Source organism: Musca autumnalis, unplaced genomic scaffold, assembly GCF_047663935.1.
Source record: "Musca autumnalis isolate F117 unplaced genomic scaffold, ASM4766393v1 scaffold_2, whole genome shotgun sequence".
Lineage (NCBI taxonomy): Eukaryota > Metazoa > Arthropoda > Insecta > Diptera > Muscidae > Musca > Musca autumnalis.
Window position 1 is genome coordinate 39,777,136 of NW_027411755.1, and position 19,393 is coordinate 39,796,528.

Below are 19,393 nucleotides of genomic sequence, written 5' to 3' on the forward strand. Positions count from 1 at the left end.
AATTTCTCAATTAAACGTTTACCCTTTATAAGGAAATCGGGAGGTACCGTTCTATGGGGGCTATATGAAGACGTGGACCTATACCAATGAAGACTAAATACCAAATTTCAAAAAAAGTGGGCGTAGTCAATTTTTCCTTCCGTAAAAACCTATGCTGGACTATGACGAACATTTCAAAAAAAAAAAAAAAAAAAAAAAATTATCCAAATCGATCCAGCCGTTCTCATCTGATGCAATTACCAAAGAATGACATTTGATTTTTTATTTTTGTTTTATTTTAAAAAATATTTATTTCAATTAAAAATTATAATAAAAATTGCTCAAGGAAACGTGGACTTTTTGTTAGGAAAATTCTTAAGGAAGCATGGACTATTTATCGATCCGAAAATTTTTATTTAACATCCGAAAATTTAAAATTCAATGGTATGTTGGGAATACTAACTGACAAAGACTTAAACGCATTTTCGGTGGGATAATTAAATTCAATATGGAAATTTCGTATCAAACGGGCAATACCCAATTCAATTTCCATTTCAACAATGCGACGACCAATACAACTGCGTGGACCAAACCCAAAGGGTAAGAAGACAAACGGGCTGTTAGGTTTTAGAGAAGTCTCAGTCGGACCATTTTCTTGCCTTAGCCAACGTTCGGGTAAAAATTCATTAGCTCTTGGATAGTAACGTTCATCGTTGTTCAATGATGCTGCTACCATATACACCTGCTGGCCAGCTGGTACACGATAACCACTTAGGACAATATCTTTTTGAGTTTTTCTCACATTCCCCACCATTAGGGGATATATACGTTGGGATTCTTTAATACACGCTCTCAAATAAGACATATTTGCGAAGGCTTCTTCCGTAAATTCGGAATCTTTTTCAGGTAAAATTTTTAGGATTTCTTTACGCAACGTGTCTTGTTTCTCGGGATTTTTACTTAGGCACAGTAGCAATCCGACAAATGTGGTGGTGGTCTGAAAGAAGAGAATTGAATTAGGCAAAGAAAGTGTAAACTATGTGGTTTTGCTTACCGTATCCACCCCGGCCATTAGCATATCCATTGCCATAACTTGGGCGATTTTCTTGTCGACCTTTAAAAGTTTTTCCAAAACACTTTGTTCACTTTCCGGTTTTTCGGGTACTCCCGCCTTCTTTTCTGCTTCCATGCAATCTATGGCCTCTTGTATATAAATTTCAATTGTATCCTGTATTGTATCCATGGTTTTGATAAGTTTTTTATATGTTGGTGTCCTAACAAATTTCCAAATCGAAGGTTGAAATTCAATTTTAAAAATTAATTTAAAGAACTGTGTTAAAGAGTCGAAAATTTGATTTGCCTTGGGATCATTAAGTTGTTCCGTCAATAAACCCAATTGTTTATCCAATGCCACAACGGAAACAGATTCCAGGGTCCAGCGATTTAGTTCTTCTTCAAATGTTGCCGGAACTTCTAGGGTTTGGGGATCACGTATGGTGCGAATTCTGAAAATAAAAAAGGCCCCACAAAATGTGAGTTTTTAAAGATTTTTCAATCCACCAAACGTGGATTTTTTAAAGAATTTTAATAGCCACCAAAGATCCCACAAAACGTGGATTTTTTAAAGAATTTTAATAGCCACCAAAGATCCCACAAAACGTGGATTTTTTAAAGAATTTTAATAGCCACCAAAGATCCCACAAAACGTGGATTTTTTAAAGAATTTTAATAGCCACCAAAGATCCCACAAAACGTGGATTTTTTAAAGAATTTTAATAGCCACCAAAGATCCCACAAAACGTGGATTTTTTAAAGAATTTTAATAGCCACCAAAGATCCCACAAAACGTGGATTTTTTAAAGAATTTTAATAGCCACCAAAGATCCCACAAAACGTGGATTTTTTAAAGAATTTTAATAGCCACCAAAGATCCCACAAAACGTGGATTTTTTAAAGAATTTTAATAGCCACCAAAGATCCCACAAAACGTGGATTTTTTAAAGAATTTTAATAGCCACCAAAGATCCCACAAAACGTGGATTTTTTAAAGAATTTTAATAGCCACCAAAGATCCCACAAAACGTGGATTTTTTAAAGAATTTTAATAGCCACCAAAGATCCCACAAAACGTGGATTTTTTAAAGAATTTTAATAGCCACCAAAGATCCCACAAAACGTGGATTTTTTAAAGAATTTTAATAGCCACCAAAGATCCCACAAAACGTGGATTTTTTAAAGAATTTTAATAGCCACCAAAGATCCCACAAAACGTGGATTTTTTAAAGAATTTTAATAGCCACCAAAGATCCCACAAAACGTGGATTTTTTAAAGAATTTTAATAGCCACCAAAGATCCCACAAAACGTGGATTTTTTAAAGAATTTTAATAGCCACCAAAGATCCCACAAAACGTGGATTTTTTAAAGAATTTTAATAGCCACCAAAGATCCCACAAAACGTGGATTTTTTAAAGAATTTTAATAGCCACCCACAAAACGTGGATTTTTTAAAGAATTTTAATAGCCACCCACAAAACGTGGATTTTTTAAAGAATTTTAATAGCCACCAAAGATCCCACAAAACGTGGATTTTTTAAAGAATTTTTGGGAGTCCTCAAAATCGTGGCATTTAATGCCCTGGATTTTTTAAATCCAGTCGAAAGTAAACATAGTACATACCTTTCTATTAAATCCTTATTAACGTTTGACATCTTGTGCATATACAGACGAACATTTTTGGGCTGCATTAGAACTGGATTTACCACCGAACGTAAATCTCCCCATTTTTTACCGGCACTGAAAACACAGAAAAACATGTCACTCACCAACAAAACTTCCCAACTCCTCCCCACAACTTACCTTGCTAAAAGCCCTTTGGTGTTGTGATAGAAATCCTTCCTCACAACACTACGATAATGTCCCAGGATTTCTAATCCTGGTCTTCTGGGCCAGATACCTTCATTGCGTAGGACCATTTCAAAATCTTTTGGATTATGGGTAAGCACAAAAGATTTTTTACCAAACAGCCCCAACAACAAATGAATATCACCAAAATCTTGTTTCATTTCCAAAAACAGCTTGGCGGCATCTAAAGTGGCATATTTGCCACCGGGTAAAAATTTCATCAGCATTGAAAGACGATTTTCGTGTGGCAGTAACTCAAAGGGTTTTGCTTGGGTCCATTCCATTTGAAGGTCATAAGAATTGTATTCATTGACTGTTTTGATAGACGACGTAGAATATAACAAACGGAGCTAAAAAATTCATAAAAAATCAATAATAATACAAATATACATATATAAAAAATATTCTTATTGTTGTTGTTATTGTACTTACTTGCTTAGAAATTCCCTTGGGATAAGTAAACACGTGTCGATGACATTTAAACATTATTGTTGTTGCTGTTTCCAATTAAATGTGTTTTTTGATCAACCTGTTGCTTTGTTTGGTTTTCAATTGATTTTGAGTTTAACTTTATTTTTTTATTTTTAATTTTATTTGTCCTATAATTCGTTCGCTGTACATGGTAGTCAAGCTAAGACTGTTCAGTATAAGCGTTAGCGAATAACATTTTTAAAATTATTTTAAATTCTAACGTTTCTTTTTTTCATTTTTTTCTCAGTGAATCTGATGAGACCGACTCCTAATCTCAAATAATAAAAACACACAATTTATGGCCGACAGTCCTTTTGTCTTTAAATATAGACCCTAATCACACAATGACCTCATGCGTTGCTGATTACAAATCTACCTGTAGTGGGATTCTTTAACTCATTTTTTGAGTTACCGAAAAAAAAAATCGGTAAAATTAAAACGCAAAATTATAAATGAAAAGTTCAAATAAAAGTTGACAACACTCTTGCTATCGGTAGAACTGTTTTTTATTCGTCGCTAACTTACCGAAAAACATTAATTAACATTAATTACCGAAATTATAAGCATTCTAATTTTACCGACAATTGTCGGTAACTCAAAAAATGATTTAGAGAATCGCACTACTGACTCCATTTACACAGAAAAACAGTTCTACAGAACAGTACAGAAACGAAAGAATAAAGTAAGAAGACAACATTCTCCAGATGTTTGCAATATACATATCGAAATATTGTGCAAAAACATTGACCCCCCCCCCTAAGATGAACAGCACAATAGGTTAGGAAATACTGTAAAAGACGGTTCGCGGTGGTCATTATTGCTAGTAAGTGGATTATCTGAAACAAAATATGTATATGAATTTCGTTAAAAAATATAAGTTTTTTGAGCCAAAAAGTTATTTTTAAATAAGTAAACAAGTAAAAACGGCGTTAAGTTCGGCCAGGCCGAACTTGTTATACCCTGCACCACGAGTTGTAGTGAAGTAAATGGTTTATGAAGAAGACTAAATACCAAATTTCAGCAATTTCGGTAAAACAATGTACAGTTCCATGAGGGCTCCATCAAAACGACGATCTATACTTAAAGTTTTTAGACTTAATGAAGACTAACTACCATATTTCCGATATATTTCGGTTAGATAATGTTACTAAAACCTGATATACTATACTGATAATTCTCTTCTGGAATATTTTATTACCCCATGAAAGACTAAATAACAAATTTCAGTCTTTCGGAGGGATATTGACGTCACAACCTTCAGAATTACGAAAATCGGGAGGTGCCGTTTATGGGGGCTCTATCATAAAGTGGAACTAAACCGACGAATTTCAGTCGGAAAGGTTTTTACCTCCAACCTCCAAATTTCGTTCTATGGGGGCTATATTAAGGCATGGACCTTTACCAAAAAAATTCCTGGGGAACGTTTTATACCACAAATGAAGACTAAATAACAAATTTGAGCCGTTTCGATGGAGTATAGAGGCCACAACCATCAAAATACCGGGAATAGGGAGGCACCTTTCTATAGGGGCTATATTAAGGCGTGGACCTGTACCGACAAATTTCTGGGGGAAAGTTTGATACCTTAAATGAAGACTAAATACCTAATTTCAGCCATTTCAGCGGAATATTGAGGCCACAACCTTCAAAATACCGAAAATCGGGAGGTACCGCTCCATTGGGGCTATATTAGGGCGTGGAACTGTACCGAAAAATTTCTAGGGGAAAGTTGATTACCCCCAACGAAGGCTAAATACCAAATTTCAGCCATTTCAGGGGAATATTGTGGCCACAACCTTCAAAATGCCGAAAATCGGGAGGTACCGTTCTTTGGGGGCTATAAAAAGGGGTGGACCTATACCGAAAAAATTAGGGGGGAAAGTTGAATACCCCCAACGAAGACTAAATACCTAATTTTAGCCATTTCGGGGGAATATTGTGGCCACAACCTTCAAAATGCCGAAAATCGGGAGGTACCGTTCTATGGGGGCTATATTAGGACGTGGACCTGTACCGACTAATTTCTAGGGGAAAGTTTTGTACCCACAAACACAGACTAAATACCAAGTTTCAGCCAATTCGCTGGAATATTGAGGTAACAACCTTCAAAATGCCGAAAATCGGGAGGTACCGTTCTATGGGGGCTATATTAGGGCGTGGACCTCTACCGACAAATTTCTAGGGGAAATTTAAATACCCCCAACGAATACTAAATACCTAATTTTAGCCATATCGGGGGAATATTGTGGCCACAACCTTCAAAATGCCGAAAATGGGAAGGACCGCTCTATGGGGGTTATATGAAGGCGTGGAGCTACGCCGACGAAATTCTGGGAAAAAGTTCTGTACCCCCAACACAGGCTAAGTACCAAATTTCAGCCATTTCGGTGTAATAATGAAGCTAAAACATTGAAAATACCTAAAATCGGGTGATGCCGTTATATGGGGGCTATTTCAAAACGTGGACCGATATAGCCCATTTGCAATACCAAACATCCTAGGAGTAGGATAGAAACTTCTACACCAAATTACAAAGCTCTATCTTAAAAATTGCGAGCTGTATATTGATTTCAACAGAGGGACGGACAGACGGACACGTTTATATATAATTATATATAATTTATAGGGTCTCCGATGAATATTTCGATGTGTTATAAACGGAATGACAAATTTAATTATACCCTCCATATTATGGTGGAAGGTTGAAAAAGAATCAAGACTTGGTTTGCTTCAAAAATTCTTCAAAAATCCACGTCTTGTTGGGTCTTAGGTGACTCCCAAAAATTCTTTAAAAATCCACGTTTTGTAGGTCTCCCAAAAATTCTTTAAAAATTCACGTTTTGTGGGGTATTTGAGGGCTCCCAAAACTTCTTTAAGAATCGACCTGCTGTGGGGTTTTCGCTGACAACTAAAATTTTTAAATTCAAGTTTTGTGAGTTCTGTTGTGACTCCCAAAAATTTTTTAAAAATTCAATTTTCAAAAAATTCTTGAAAAATCAACGTTTTGTGGGGTCTTTGGTGGCTATTGAAATTCTTTAAAAACTTACGTTATGTGGGAGCTTTGGTGGCTCCTAAAAATCCACGTTTTGTGGGGTCTTTGGTTTGTGGGAAAAAAATCCACGTTTTTTCTGGTCATTGGTGGTTCCAAATATCATTAAAAATCCACGTTTTGTGCGGTCTTTGGTGGCTCCAAAAAGTTCTTTAAAATCCCAGTTTTGTGCCGTCTTTGGTGGATCTTAAAAATTCTTTAAAAATCAACGTTTGTACCAAATTTAGTACCTTTAGGATTTTTCATACACACGATACGAATTACCTAAGCTACCTCAATCCTATACTCCAATAGTAATCTTAATTCTAGATTTTAGGATTTCATCTCTATCAGTTTATGCAAATTCAAATTGTACCACATTTAGTACCATTTAGTACACATATGTATGTACGGATATCCAACACTACTAGAATATCCCAATTCTACACTCCAAAAGTAATCTTAATTCCAAGTTTCAAGTTTCCAGCTCTCTCCGTTCACCCAAGTCCAAATTGTACAACATTTAGTACCATTTAATACTTTTCGTACATATAAGTATGAATTTCCTAAACTACCTCCATCCAATACCCCAACTGTGGTTATTATTCCAAATATTAGGGTTCCAGCTCCATTCGTACACAAATATGCAAATGGGTATTGCCCGTTTGATCCGTAATTAAATCTTTGTCAATTAGTATTCCCAACATACCGCTGAAATTTAAATTTATCGATGTTTAGTTAAACATTTTTGGAGAGAGATGGAATTCTATTTATGTGCAATTGTCTCAATAAAAGGTCTACGATTCTTTGAGCAATATTCTTAATAAAGGGTCCACGTTTTCTTGAGACATTTTCTTAATGAAAGGTCCACTGTTTTTTGAGAAATTTTCTTAATAAAAGGTCAACGTTTCTTGAGAAATTTTCATAATAAATGGTCCACATTTCCTTGATAAATTTTCTTAATAAAAGGTCCACGTTTCCTTGAGAAATTTTCTTAATAAAATATCAACGTTTTCTTGAGAAATTTTCTTAATTAAGGATCCACGTTTCCTTGAGTATTTTTCTTAATTAATGGTCAACGTTTTCTTAAGAAATTTTCTTAATTAAGGGTCCACGTTTCCATGAGAAGTTTTCTCAATAAAATGTTCGCGTTTGCTTCAGAAATTTTCTTAATAAAAGGTCCACGATTTTGAAGCAAAAAAATAGAAACAAAAACAAAACAAAAACTTGAAAAAAATAGTGAATTTTCGCCTTTTTGACCATGAAAACAAACAACTTTACTTTTGCAAATAAGCCAAGAAAATTTGCAAATTTTCAAAACAAAAAAAAAAAAAAAAAAAACTGCATGTCAAAATCGATTTCACCGTAAACGTAAATAGTCTAGTGGATTTTTTTTTGCTCAGTGTAGTCCCAAGAATCAGAAACGCGAAGGGCCCAGCATGATGTTCAAATCGCCCCACCCTAATATATACTTTATAAATGATAATTTCAATGCATTACAAACGGAAAAACAAACTTAATATACCCTCCATACTCTAGCAGACACAAATCAATCAGTTGTTTAAATAAAACTAAGCAGTAGTTTCTTTTCGCTTGTTCTTTTATTTCTTCATAAAATTTATTATCTCAATGCGCGTACACATGTACGACCGATGTTGTGTCAGTAACTATTATTTAACTATTGCGAGTCATATGTTCTCGTTATTAGTCAGTCAACATTACCTATGTCATGAATGAGTACGAGAGTAAACAGCATAATTGAGTGAAAGATAACCTTTGAGCAGAGTTATTCACCACTGGGCTCGCGAGCCGTGTCTTTGTGAACACACACAACCTCAATTGTGGTGAGTTTAAACGTTGCTCTCACCACAGATCATCTTCTTTGTTTTAGCAATGAATTAACGCACACGATGTTTATCTAGAGCAGTGTTCACCAGCAACAACAAATTCAACCGCTGCGTTTGTGTTGGGCACACACACGAGATTATCTATCCCTCTCTAGATAAACATCGTGTGCGTTAATTCATTGCTAAAACAAAGAAGATGATCTGTGGTGAGAGCAACGTTCAAACTCACCACAATTGAGGTTGTGTGTGTTCACACAGACACGGCTCGCGAGCCCAGTGGTGATTAACACTGATCTAGAGCAGTGTTAATCACCACTGGGCTCGCGAGCCGTGTCTGTGTGAACACACACAACCTCAATTGTGGTGAGTTTGAACGTTGCTCTCACCACAGATCATCTTCTTTGTTTTAGCAATGAATTAACGCACACGATGTTTATCTAGAGAGGGATAGATAATCTCGTGTGTGTGCCCAACACAAACGCAGCGGTTGAATTTGTTGTTGCTGGTGAACACTGATCTAGAGCAATGTTAATCACCACTGGGCTCGCGAGCCGTGTCTGTGTGAACACACACAATCTCAATTGTGGTGAGTTTGAACGTTGCTCTCACCACAGATCTTTTTTTTTTTTTGTACTTCATACACGTCAAGTGGGTTGGTGGACCGCATTTAAAACATAGCCGACCAAGAAGAGCGAGCGCTTAAATTGTTTATGTGTGGGTAAAATTACACTGACAGAACAGAACAGGGTGATGATTTTCATATTGAGTATGAAATGAAAAACACAGGAAAAAAGTTGTCACGGCGTGTTAGCGTTCAGAGCCAAACATAGTGGTGGGTGCGAATCGTCGGCTTTCCTTTTTCATTTGCATTATAGATCATAAAAAAGCTCGATTAATAATTTAAAAAAAAAAAAATAATACTAAAAATGATCTTCGCCTAAAAGGCAAAATTTTCAAATAGAAAAAATATATTGTTGGCGCGTTCGCTTTGTATGACTAAAATTAAGAATAATATACAGTGAATCACAGTCAAAAGTATCCACTTCAGTTTCTTTTATTAAAACTGCGATTGCTAAGAGTTAATTAATGATAGCGATTTCGTTCTTTTTTGTATTTTTAAATTAGGGTCTTAACTTAAATATAATAAAATAAAATTAACGAAATTCGGGTAAATTTAGATAAAAAAATAAAAATTGTTAAATAACATCGATTTCTACCTCACAGTGAAAATTATCCACTCATATTATTTTTTTCGCACATTTCCCGTCATTAAATGATATTTTGTATGCATATTATAATAGGTGTGTTCGTTTACTCGATAATTTGTACAAATTTGTACAAGTCCAGTAACTTCTTGTAAACGACTAAGGTCTTTTGCATTGTACTGTAGAGTAAACGAACAACATCCAGTAACAATTTGTACAAATTTTGAGTAAACGAACACACATAATGACGCCTAAGGTAAGATGGATATACATTTTTTATTGTTGCATTGCAGACGAGGCATTCTGCGTTATTAAAAATATTAATACAAAACAAAAAATCATTTTCAAATACTTCCCTCCACATATTTGCTGTACAACTGCAAAATCTTTTCAGTGTACCCAAAAAAAAAAAAAAAAAATAAAGCGGCATCAACCTGCTTGCATGACATTCAGTACAAAACTGAAGTAAAAAAATCAAAACATTCGCTCTCTTACTTTGCGTTCGGGTCGCGTGTGTGTGATTTGCCGAAAATCTTCGTAACCATATCAATACCAACGAACGGGTTTGATTTAAAAGCGTTCATTCACCAGGGCTGGTTATTGGGTACTTGAACCATATGGAGTACTCATTTATTTGCATTATCTTTCTTGACATTTATAAATGTGATGTTTACAATTGTATAATGAAAACAACGAATGATGATAAAAGTTAACCATAACATACATATCGTCGGTGTCATGCTTAAGTGTTCCATACGCCATTTGCCAGTTTTGAGATAATTGCATTTTAATGTTTTGCTACACAACTGTGTGGAGCTGGCTGAAGCAAATATTTATATTTTTGACTTGAAATATTAATAATAGTATATAGAACATATTTGCAAAAATTTAGAGGAATATCTATTGGAATATAAAAGTTATAGTGATTTCTTTAAAAAAAGAATTTTTGTCGATTTGTTCCATATCCGCACTTATGACACAAATGTGAAATATTGTAAATCACATGGAACAAAGTGACAAAAAAAATTTCCATCTTTGCCTCAATAAATTAAATACATCTAAATCGAAAATCAAATTTCTGATTTTTGAAATGTGTTTTTAAACTTGTAAGTTTTTAAAATATTAATTTCATAACTGAAAAAAGTTTATGCTTTCCCGTCGAGGTGTGTATATCTCGGAAACTAGAGCAGATAGGAGAAAGCCGACTAGAAATTCAGAAAAAGCATACCGGAAAACCCTAGAAACCACTTGTATCTCAAAAAGTCAAAAATGGCGTATGGAACACTTAAGCATGACACCGACGATATGTATGTTATGAAAAGAAAACAAAATCGAAACATACAGTTATACTTCAATGTTACAAAAACTAATGAAACGACCCAGCAAACCAATCGTACCGACATCGTAACGAAATCGGAACAAAATTCTTGGGAAATTCGTAAAGGAAATTTCTTTCCGACATTCATTCCGAAATCGGAACGAAATCGGTACAAAATCTGAACAATTTCCTCTCCGAAAAATCGTTTAGAATAGGGATACGTAATCGAAGTCAAAAATCGACTATTCGATCTTTCGATTTTTACCTTCAATGGAAAAGTCGACTTTTCGATCATTCGATTTTCACCTTCAACAAAAACGTCGATTTTTCGATCTTTCGATTATGATCAAAGTCGACTAAAATCGATTTTTGATCGATTTTAGAGCTTTTTTTGATACATCTCGCTGTCAACAGAGGGTGTTATTACAATATTTGTCATTTAAAAAGTGTTGGGTAAGAAAATCGAAAGTCGACCATGAAAGGTCGACTTTTCGATTTCTCTATAACCAAAGGTCGACTTCGATTTTTAGACTTTTCAAACCAAAAAGTCGATTAATCGATTAATCGAAAGCCGACTTGCCTATCTCTAGTTTAGAAATCGGAACGAAATCTGAACGACTTTGCTTACGAAATTGATCAGACGTGTCGGACATCAGACATTTGGTTTGCTGGGGAAGAAGTTCATTAAAATGTTGAGCATTTTTGGACATCAGGACATCCGATAGGCTGGAGAAAATGTTGAAAATTTTGTATCGACTCCTTTGTGCATCGAATTTTTGCAGTGAAAAATCTGATGCTTTTCGTCTTCAACGGCATGGCAAATTGTACATAGATTTGTGTCAGCAAGGCCAATCATGTGAAAATATTTTTTGGTGTAGGTGTGACCAGTGAATAACCTGTTGATTGTTTTTATGTTTTCAGGCGACATTCGAGATGTTTTGTACCACGGCTGAACTGTCGGTTCGGGAAAAAAGTTGTAAAAATGTGCTCCCTTTGTCAGAGATGATGATAAGACATGCATTCTTGCTGTCAGTGAAAATAGCAGCAGTACTAATACCATCTTCCACAATTATATCCACAGCTTTTTCAATGGCGTGAAGTTCTCCAGTTAGTGAAGAAAGCTTTTCTGGAATTCTGAAAAGGAATTTTTGATTTGACGATATACTACATACCGAACAACCGGTGTTATTGGTGGTGACGGAGGCATCGGTGGCCCATATAGATACACCTTCCGAGAGTAAGTCATTGATTAGTTGTAGGTAGTGGACTTTGATGTATTCAGCAGAAACGTCTTTTTTAGAAGCGTTGAAAATATTGAGAAGTATTTTGATTTTGTTTGATGACATGACATTCTGTCCGATTTTTAAGTTGTCAAAAACATTTTGAAATTTCTTGTAGACATAGCCAATGCTCGTTTTTTGCGATGGATTTTTGATAAAGTATTGGTATAGAGGTTCATTAGGTGTGTACGATAACTTTCCCAGCAAAAATTACTCAGTCAATTCCAGCAACCTCTCTCAGTGAATTTTACTCTCTCAAGCAAGAAAAATTGCAGAAAGTTATCGAACAGCATTTTGCAAAAAACTTGCAAGAAAGTCAGCTGTTTCCGAAAATGTATGAAATTTGTTTTTATTTCATTCGATATTTTAAACCAAACGGAACAAAAACATAAATTTTAAATTTGCAGTTTACTTATTTAATGCTTTAATCATATCCTCAACGCTTTAGAATCTAAAAAAAATGTGCAATTGTGAAATTTTCTTGGTCAAAAATGTTAACATTTCGAGTTGTTTACATTGAACAGGTGATTAAAAGTCAGCTGATCAGGCTTGCAAATTTTTGCGGGACAAATTTTCCCAGCAAAAATTTGCAAGTTCTCAGTCACAAAACTCTCTAAAAATCTCTCCAAAGTCGCTCTCTTTTGCTGGATAATTTTGTTATCGAACAGCATTCAGCAAAAATTTGTACGAATTTGTACAAATTATTGGGTTATCGTACACACCTATTATATGTTTTCAGCCGTATTAGTTCTTTCGCAGCTAAATGTTGTGCTCTTAGATGTGTTGGGAGTATGCCAGCTAGAGCACATACAACATGATTAGGTGTAGATGGAACAAGACCTAAGTTTCTTCTCAGCATTTGGTTTTGGAAACTAGTTAGTTTCTTGTTAATGTAGGCGGGCCTGTGAGCCATTGATGAAATGGCATACTCAGTTTTAGAAAAGACTAGTGATTTTGAAAGAACCACAGCTTTAGTGGGACTTATCCCCTGTTTAGGTCCAGTGACCATTTTCAGCGCATTTATGGTGTTTTTGCACGATGCCATTACCTCTTCATTGTGCTCCTTGAGTGACAGACTATTTTTGATATGTCTACCCAGAAACTTTAAAGATGTTACCACTTTTACGGGGGACTGATTAAGAAGAATATGGGAGATTTTGCGACCTCCTTTTGCGACATACATGACCGAAGTTTTATCTACATTTACACTGAGGTTCAGTTTGTGGAGCAGTGAGACAAAGATAGAGGCTTTTTGCTGTAAAATTGTGTTTGTGTTTTCAAAGTCGAAGCTGTGAGCTACCAAAATAAAATCATCTGCATATTGGAAAAGTTCTACATTGTCATCCGATACACCATGAAGTCCTAAGGTATATATGTTGAAGAGCGTGGGGCTTAGGCAACTGCGTTGAGGGATACCGTTGTAAATCTCGAGACTGGAACTCCCCACGTTTAGAACTCTTTTGCACAGAAAATTATTGATCCAAACTCTAGTTTGGTTTGGTATGTTTAGTTCTATTAAGATAGTGTTAAGCAAGTTAATATCAACGCATTCGTAAGCTTTGGAAACATCCATTGATAGAATTAGAACTTTAGAGTTATTCTCTTTGTGTAGGTTTATGGTATGTAGTAGATCATTGATGCATGTGGAGGTTGATACATGCTTTTTATATGCATATGTCCTTGTCGGGAGTAAGTTGTTGTTTTCTACGTACTGGTTGATGCGTTGTTTGACCATCAGGTTAATAATTTTTGCAAACACTGATATCAGAGCAATTGGCCTGAAATTTGTGGCAATCTCTAGATCCTTCCCTTTTTTGGGTACTGGGACTATTTTGATATTTCTCCATTCTTCGAAAAACTTGCATTCTTTCCATAAATTGTTATAAGCAATTAAAAGATTTTGTTTACCCTCTGGGGGAAATTTGATTACCATTTCGTAGGTTATCCCATCCAGGCCCGCTGCTGATGGTTTCTTTTTTTGTTCGAGGACGTAAGAGAGTTCCTCTATTGAAAAATCATAGGATTGCTGATTGTATACCACGGTGTTAAGACTTTGGCTATTATTTGGAATTTGGTCTTTTAGGTTCTGAAGGAAGAGTTCGTTATTGTCAGGACACAACCTTGAGTTGGAATTATCTTCGAAAAATTACCTACACCCTTTTACATACCGAAATAGGGATTTTGGATCCGAAATATTGTTTAGCTGTGCGCGTTTAACAGCTTTTGCCTCCATTTTGGCCTTTTCAACTGTTTTTTTTTTAAATTTTATTCGCCTCAATAGCACTCAAGGCATTTTCTGTGCTTTTATAATTTTCAAATTTTTTCTCCGCAGCCTCCTTTAAACGTCGGTATTTATTAAGGTATTGGAATTGAGTTTGGTCTTTGGTTCTATGACAAAGGTAGATCTTTTGATTAAGAGATTTAGATTGTTTTGCAGGCCATTCATATCAGTATCCAAGTTAAGCATAGAGAGGTGCTTGAAGAGGTGTTTTTTGGCGAGAAAGGTTTGAGTTTTAGGATTTATATTATCAATATCTATTAATATAGGTTTGTGGTGACTGCCTCCAATTGATATATTTTGGACTTTCCATACAATTGGCAAAAAAGCATTTGTAAAGGCGAGATCCAGGACAGAACCAGGTGAATTATCAAAAAGATTTTTTTTGAAAGTGGCTGTGCCATCATTAATGCAGCGGAAACAAGAGCTCCATAAGTGTTTTAACCATGGAACCTCGTACGGTATCATGGGAATCGCCATAGGCTTTGCATGTAGCGTTGAAATCGCCAGCTATGATAACATTCGGTCTTTGTTCCAAGAATGTTAAAAGTTTAATGAGTTCATTTTTCAAAAAGTTAGATTTGACCGAGTGCGGAAAATATGCTGACACTATTGTAAAGTTCTGAGATAGGTTTGTGGTTTCACAAACTAGAATGTCAAGTTCAGTATTGAAAGGGATTTTTTTCATGTTGATAGTGTTTTTGTGCAAAATAGCAACACCACCGTAATTGTCACATCTTTTTTTTTGAGATTATTGTTTATTATTGTAGTTTCTCACAAAGGAGTGAGATGTGTTTTCATTAAAATTAAAAATGTCACTTAGTATGCAGATATCTACTGCATATTTATTTAGGTATATTTCAAGGTAATTCTTGTTTTTGTTCAGACTCTGGATGTTGTGTTGGAGGATTATCATGATTATAATCTAGAGTATTTGCTGTTTCTTCTTGTGTTGATGACTTTATTGAGTTTGAAAAGCTGTTTAGGATTTCTAAACCTTCTGAGCAGTTGGTTTTGGATAAAACTTCGGCCATTTGTTTTGCGAAAGAAGATAATAACTTCTCATATTGGGAGACTTTAGAAAATTTTTCATATTAAAAAATAGGTTTAGTGGGTACAATTGACACAGGCTTAGCTGTAGGAAGATTCATTTTTTGAAATGGTGCAGCAACCTTACTGTATTTGGATGCTGTTAATCTACGGTTGAATTCTTCATTTAAAGTTTTATGAGGTCGTTTTGAATCTTTAGAGGTTGTTGGAAATTCATTTTCATATTGTGGATCGCCAAGTATGGCATAATAATTGTTTGAGGCTTTACTAATACATTCTTTTCTAGATAGGTTTGAGATCACCATTGATTCTCTAATGTTTCTTTCATCGGCGTATTTCGAGCATTTCTTTTCATCCATGGCATTATGATCAAGACGGTTGCATAAAATGCATTTCGGGAGATTGCAAGGTGAAGTACATTTTATAGTAGATAAGCACGCATCGCATTTTTCTTCTTTGCAGTTTATTGAGCATTCGATGTTTTCTCCACAGAGAAGGCATCTTTTTTGGAATCTGCATCTGTTGGCAATGTGCCCTAAGCGGCCACAATTTTTGCATAAACGCACAGGAGGTATATATAACTCAGCATCGACTAAAGAGTTGAAAATTTTAATCTCACTAACTAAACGGTCAGCTATGATTCCAACTTTAATTGTTTGAGACGGAGCGTAATTGTTTGAGACGGTGTAGTTGTATCGGTAAACATATACAGCCTGAAACTCATTGTCACTGTTGTTAATTTGATCTACAATCATTTTGCCGGTGAATTCAACAGGCACAGATTTAACAATGTAATATTTTTGTAAGAACCTCTCAGGTATGAAGGCACTAAGGCCAATTTGTTTAATAAAAATTGAGGTGGGTAACTACAAAGCTATTTGACAATCTTATCTTTTTTTGCAGAAAATAACGTCAAAATCAGACGGTTTGAATGGGGTTTACCAAAAAGTCAACTATCCTATCAATACGCCATAATTAATACGAGGAAATTGCAATATACATTAAAATGCAATAAATATGAAAGTTATATTGATAAGCTAGCCGAAACGGTGTGTGTGTTTTTTATGAGTAGAAATGCAATTTTGCTTTTAGATTAAGTACTTAAATATAAAATGAACTAACATAGTACCCGCTACTTCGTATGCGGAAATGAAATAAAATAAAATGATATAGAAATGTGAACATTTTCTTGTTAATTGATATATAATTTCATTTAAATACTATTTGTACCCCTTTAAACCGAAGTATAAAAATTTTCTTGTTAATTGATATTTAATTTCATTTAAATACTGCTACGGAATTAGGTTTAACTAATCTCCGTATAGACGTTGTTTTATTCCCCGATACGATTTGTACCAAATAAAACAGGGTTCGTTTTAGATTACGTTTCTACAATGCTTTATTTACTTTATTACACTTATTCGGAACCGACTTTAATTAGCACGCAGCTATTCTTTAACCGATCTGTTCAGTTCAACGCTTAAAACACAACTAACTCGTCATTGCTAGTTCCCCCTGTGTTTATACCCCAAAATCTCCCTGTTCGAGAGTCCTCTAGAACACGTCTGGCAACACCTCGAATCAGTGCAACGAACACACAGACGCACATTCGCACTAAGCGAACAACCAGACTCACATACATAGGGGAAGACCAATACAAGTGGACAAACACACTAATGACGTAATTACAACAACAAACAAATGCAAGAAATAAAGAAGTAGCAAACTAAACGATAATTACATGATTATGGCAAAACAAAACAAAAGCACATTAATGAAAGGTAAAGAACTAGAATGATGAAGAGATTTCTACATTGTAGTTGTTGTTGTTGCTTAAATAAAGTAACTGCGTATTAAAACTTTACGTTACAATTGAAATTTTTAAATTAACGGAAATTAAACTAAATTAATCTAAACCTATCAGTTACATTCGTAACAATACTATTTGTACCCCTTTGAACCGAATTTGCAAAAACTCGACCGTTTTCAGCCCAAAAATAATTAAAATAATTAATCTTAATCAAAAATAATTAATAATAATTAATTTAGAAAAATGTGTATAAATAAAAACACAAAATTCATCTCTATTGGTTCGATGGAATGGGTTCAAATGCTGATGAAAAGATCGGATCTTTCATGACTTCCTTTGCATGGGTTTAAATGCTAATGAAAAGATCTGATCTTTCACGACTTCCTTTGCATTGCTTTGCGACATCGTTAAAACCAATGCCATGAAATCACGTCATCGCATGGAACACCTTCCTTCAAATTTTGCTGGGTTGTGGTCTCTATGGGAAATATTACTGAATAACCTGCGACACAAAATCGAAGTTAAGATCTGGGAGAGGAAAAATTCCTTTTTGTGAATGAAATCCCCAATTGAGAACCCCAGAGGATTCCATAGATGAAAATTCAGAGTTATGAGATAATGAATTTTTTGATTGACCCCCATCAGTCATTGAGAAAATAGCTGTATATCTCTGTTTGGAGATATTGTTTTATCATTTTTAGATGACATGTTTTCAGTTAAATAGAATGAGGAACCTTTCTGTCGAATATGCTGTCCGTCTATCTCAGTTCTTTCCATGTCCTTTTTGTTCTTGAACTCAAAAAGTAAAACAAAATGAAAAATGTTCCACCGAAAATTATTGGTAGGTTTCCCATATCCAAGAAATCGATATAGTCACGTTTTCATTGTCCTTTATAATAACTCAGAAGTCTGACAAACGGCGAATCTTTCTTCCAAGATTCATTAAATACTCAATGAGGGCTTTAGATGTAGACATTCAAATAACCAGATCTGTCCGCCAGGAACAGATATAGTTCATGTGTATCCGAGTTTTCTACACACAGAAAAAATGGCCTCTCTAACATATGCCACAAACATATTTTGCAGCAAACATATATTTGTTTGCATGCAGTCCCAAACATAACATATTTCTGGGTCCTGCAAACAAATAATTTGTTTGGGTGCAAACAAATACAAATCCAAAAGCAACACAAAATAAAAACAAACACATGCACCAGTGGACGCTTTCTGAGAGCAAGGGAGCGTAAATGTCAATGTGAAACACATTGAAATGTATGCTCACTTGCTCTCAGCAAGCGCTTACTGGCTACCTCTAACATATACTCACATTTGTAAATGGTGGTGTTTTATTGAATGGCATAGAAAAAAAAGCAAAATCGCAACAGACACATAGGTACATAAAAAATTCCAAAGAGAGACAAAACAGACTTTAATAAAAGAAGAAATATTTGCATATTTTTTAATATTAAAGATACGTAGATTCTGATTGGACCAAAATTCGTTTCAAAGAAATCTAAATTCAATGGCAGGTCATATTTTGTATTTATTTTGCATGTTTGCATATCTATTATATACTAGCAAGTGCCCGCTATTTCGTTAGCGGAGAATTCACACAAATATAAAGGAGGATATTAAATAAATTAATTAAAATGCAGAGTATAGTTTCACCCGTTCCTATTTACAAATTCTTTATCCAGTAAAGTACGACAGTTTAAGGTTTCACCACATATTCTTTCTAAAAATCATACCTGTGGTTTTCAAATAGAACTACATAAATCGATTAATCGATTTGTGTTTATTTTGCTTTATTGATGCCGCGCAGAAATAGCTAAAGGCTATCAATGGCAAAAATCTGTTTTCGAAGAATGTTTGCCGTAGTATTTTTTAAACTATATTCTCAACGACTATTGTTAAAACTTCGAATATGGCATAACTAAATCCCTTTAGTAATGAAAGTACTACGTCAACCGTCACTTCAATGTTGCTCGGAGGGGCAAAACAGTTGAATTGTACTACACTACTACACACAGTATTTCATTAAACATGGCTCGATTATCTGCTTACTTACAGTATTATTGGCATTAAAAATAAGTGCTAACAATGACAATGTCTTAAACATATCAAGCAGTAATTAGGAATTCAAATGTATGGAGCTATATCCAAATCTGTAGTCCGATTCTCTAACACATTTTTTGAGTTACCGACAAAAATCGGTAAAATTAAA

At 34.8% G+C, this 19,393-nt stretch overlaps 1 protein-coding gene across 2 annotated transcripts in view; it reads right to left on the reverse strand.

Annotated features, from left to right (window-relative positions):
* Positions 1–330: 330 nt before the first annotated feature.
* The window catches only part of LOC141393951 (cytochrome P450 CYP12A2-like), a 42,668-nt gene continuing 23,605 nt past the window's right edge, over positions 331–19,393 (reverse strand). The window contains exons 1-6 of one of the 2 annotated variants that reach the window (XM_073967602.1): positions 16,590–16,675; positions 3,315–3,379; positions 2,838–3,232; positions 2,658–2,774; positions 1,034–1,484; positions 331–976 (exon numbers count right to left, since the gene is read on the reverse strand). In XM_073967602.1, the coding sequence (XP_073823703.1) occupies positions 392–976; positions 1,034–1,484; positions 2,658–2,774; positions 2,838–3,232; positions 3,315–3,368 (1,602 nt within the window). In that variant the 5' untranslated portion in view covers positions 3,369–3,379; positions 16,590–16,675 and the 3' untranslated portion in view covers positions 331–391. Of the gene's footprint in view, positions 977–1,033; positions 1,485–2,657; positions 2,775–2,837; positions 3,233–3,314; positions 3,520–16,589; positions 16,676–19,393 lie in introns of those variants that run through there. The other variant, XM_073967601.1, reaches the window with a different exon arrangement.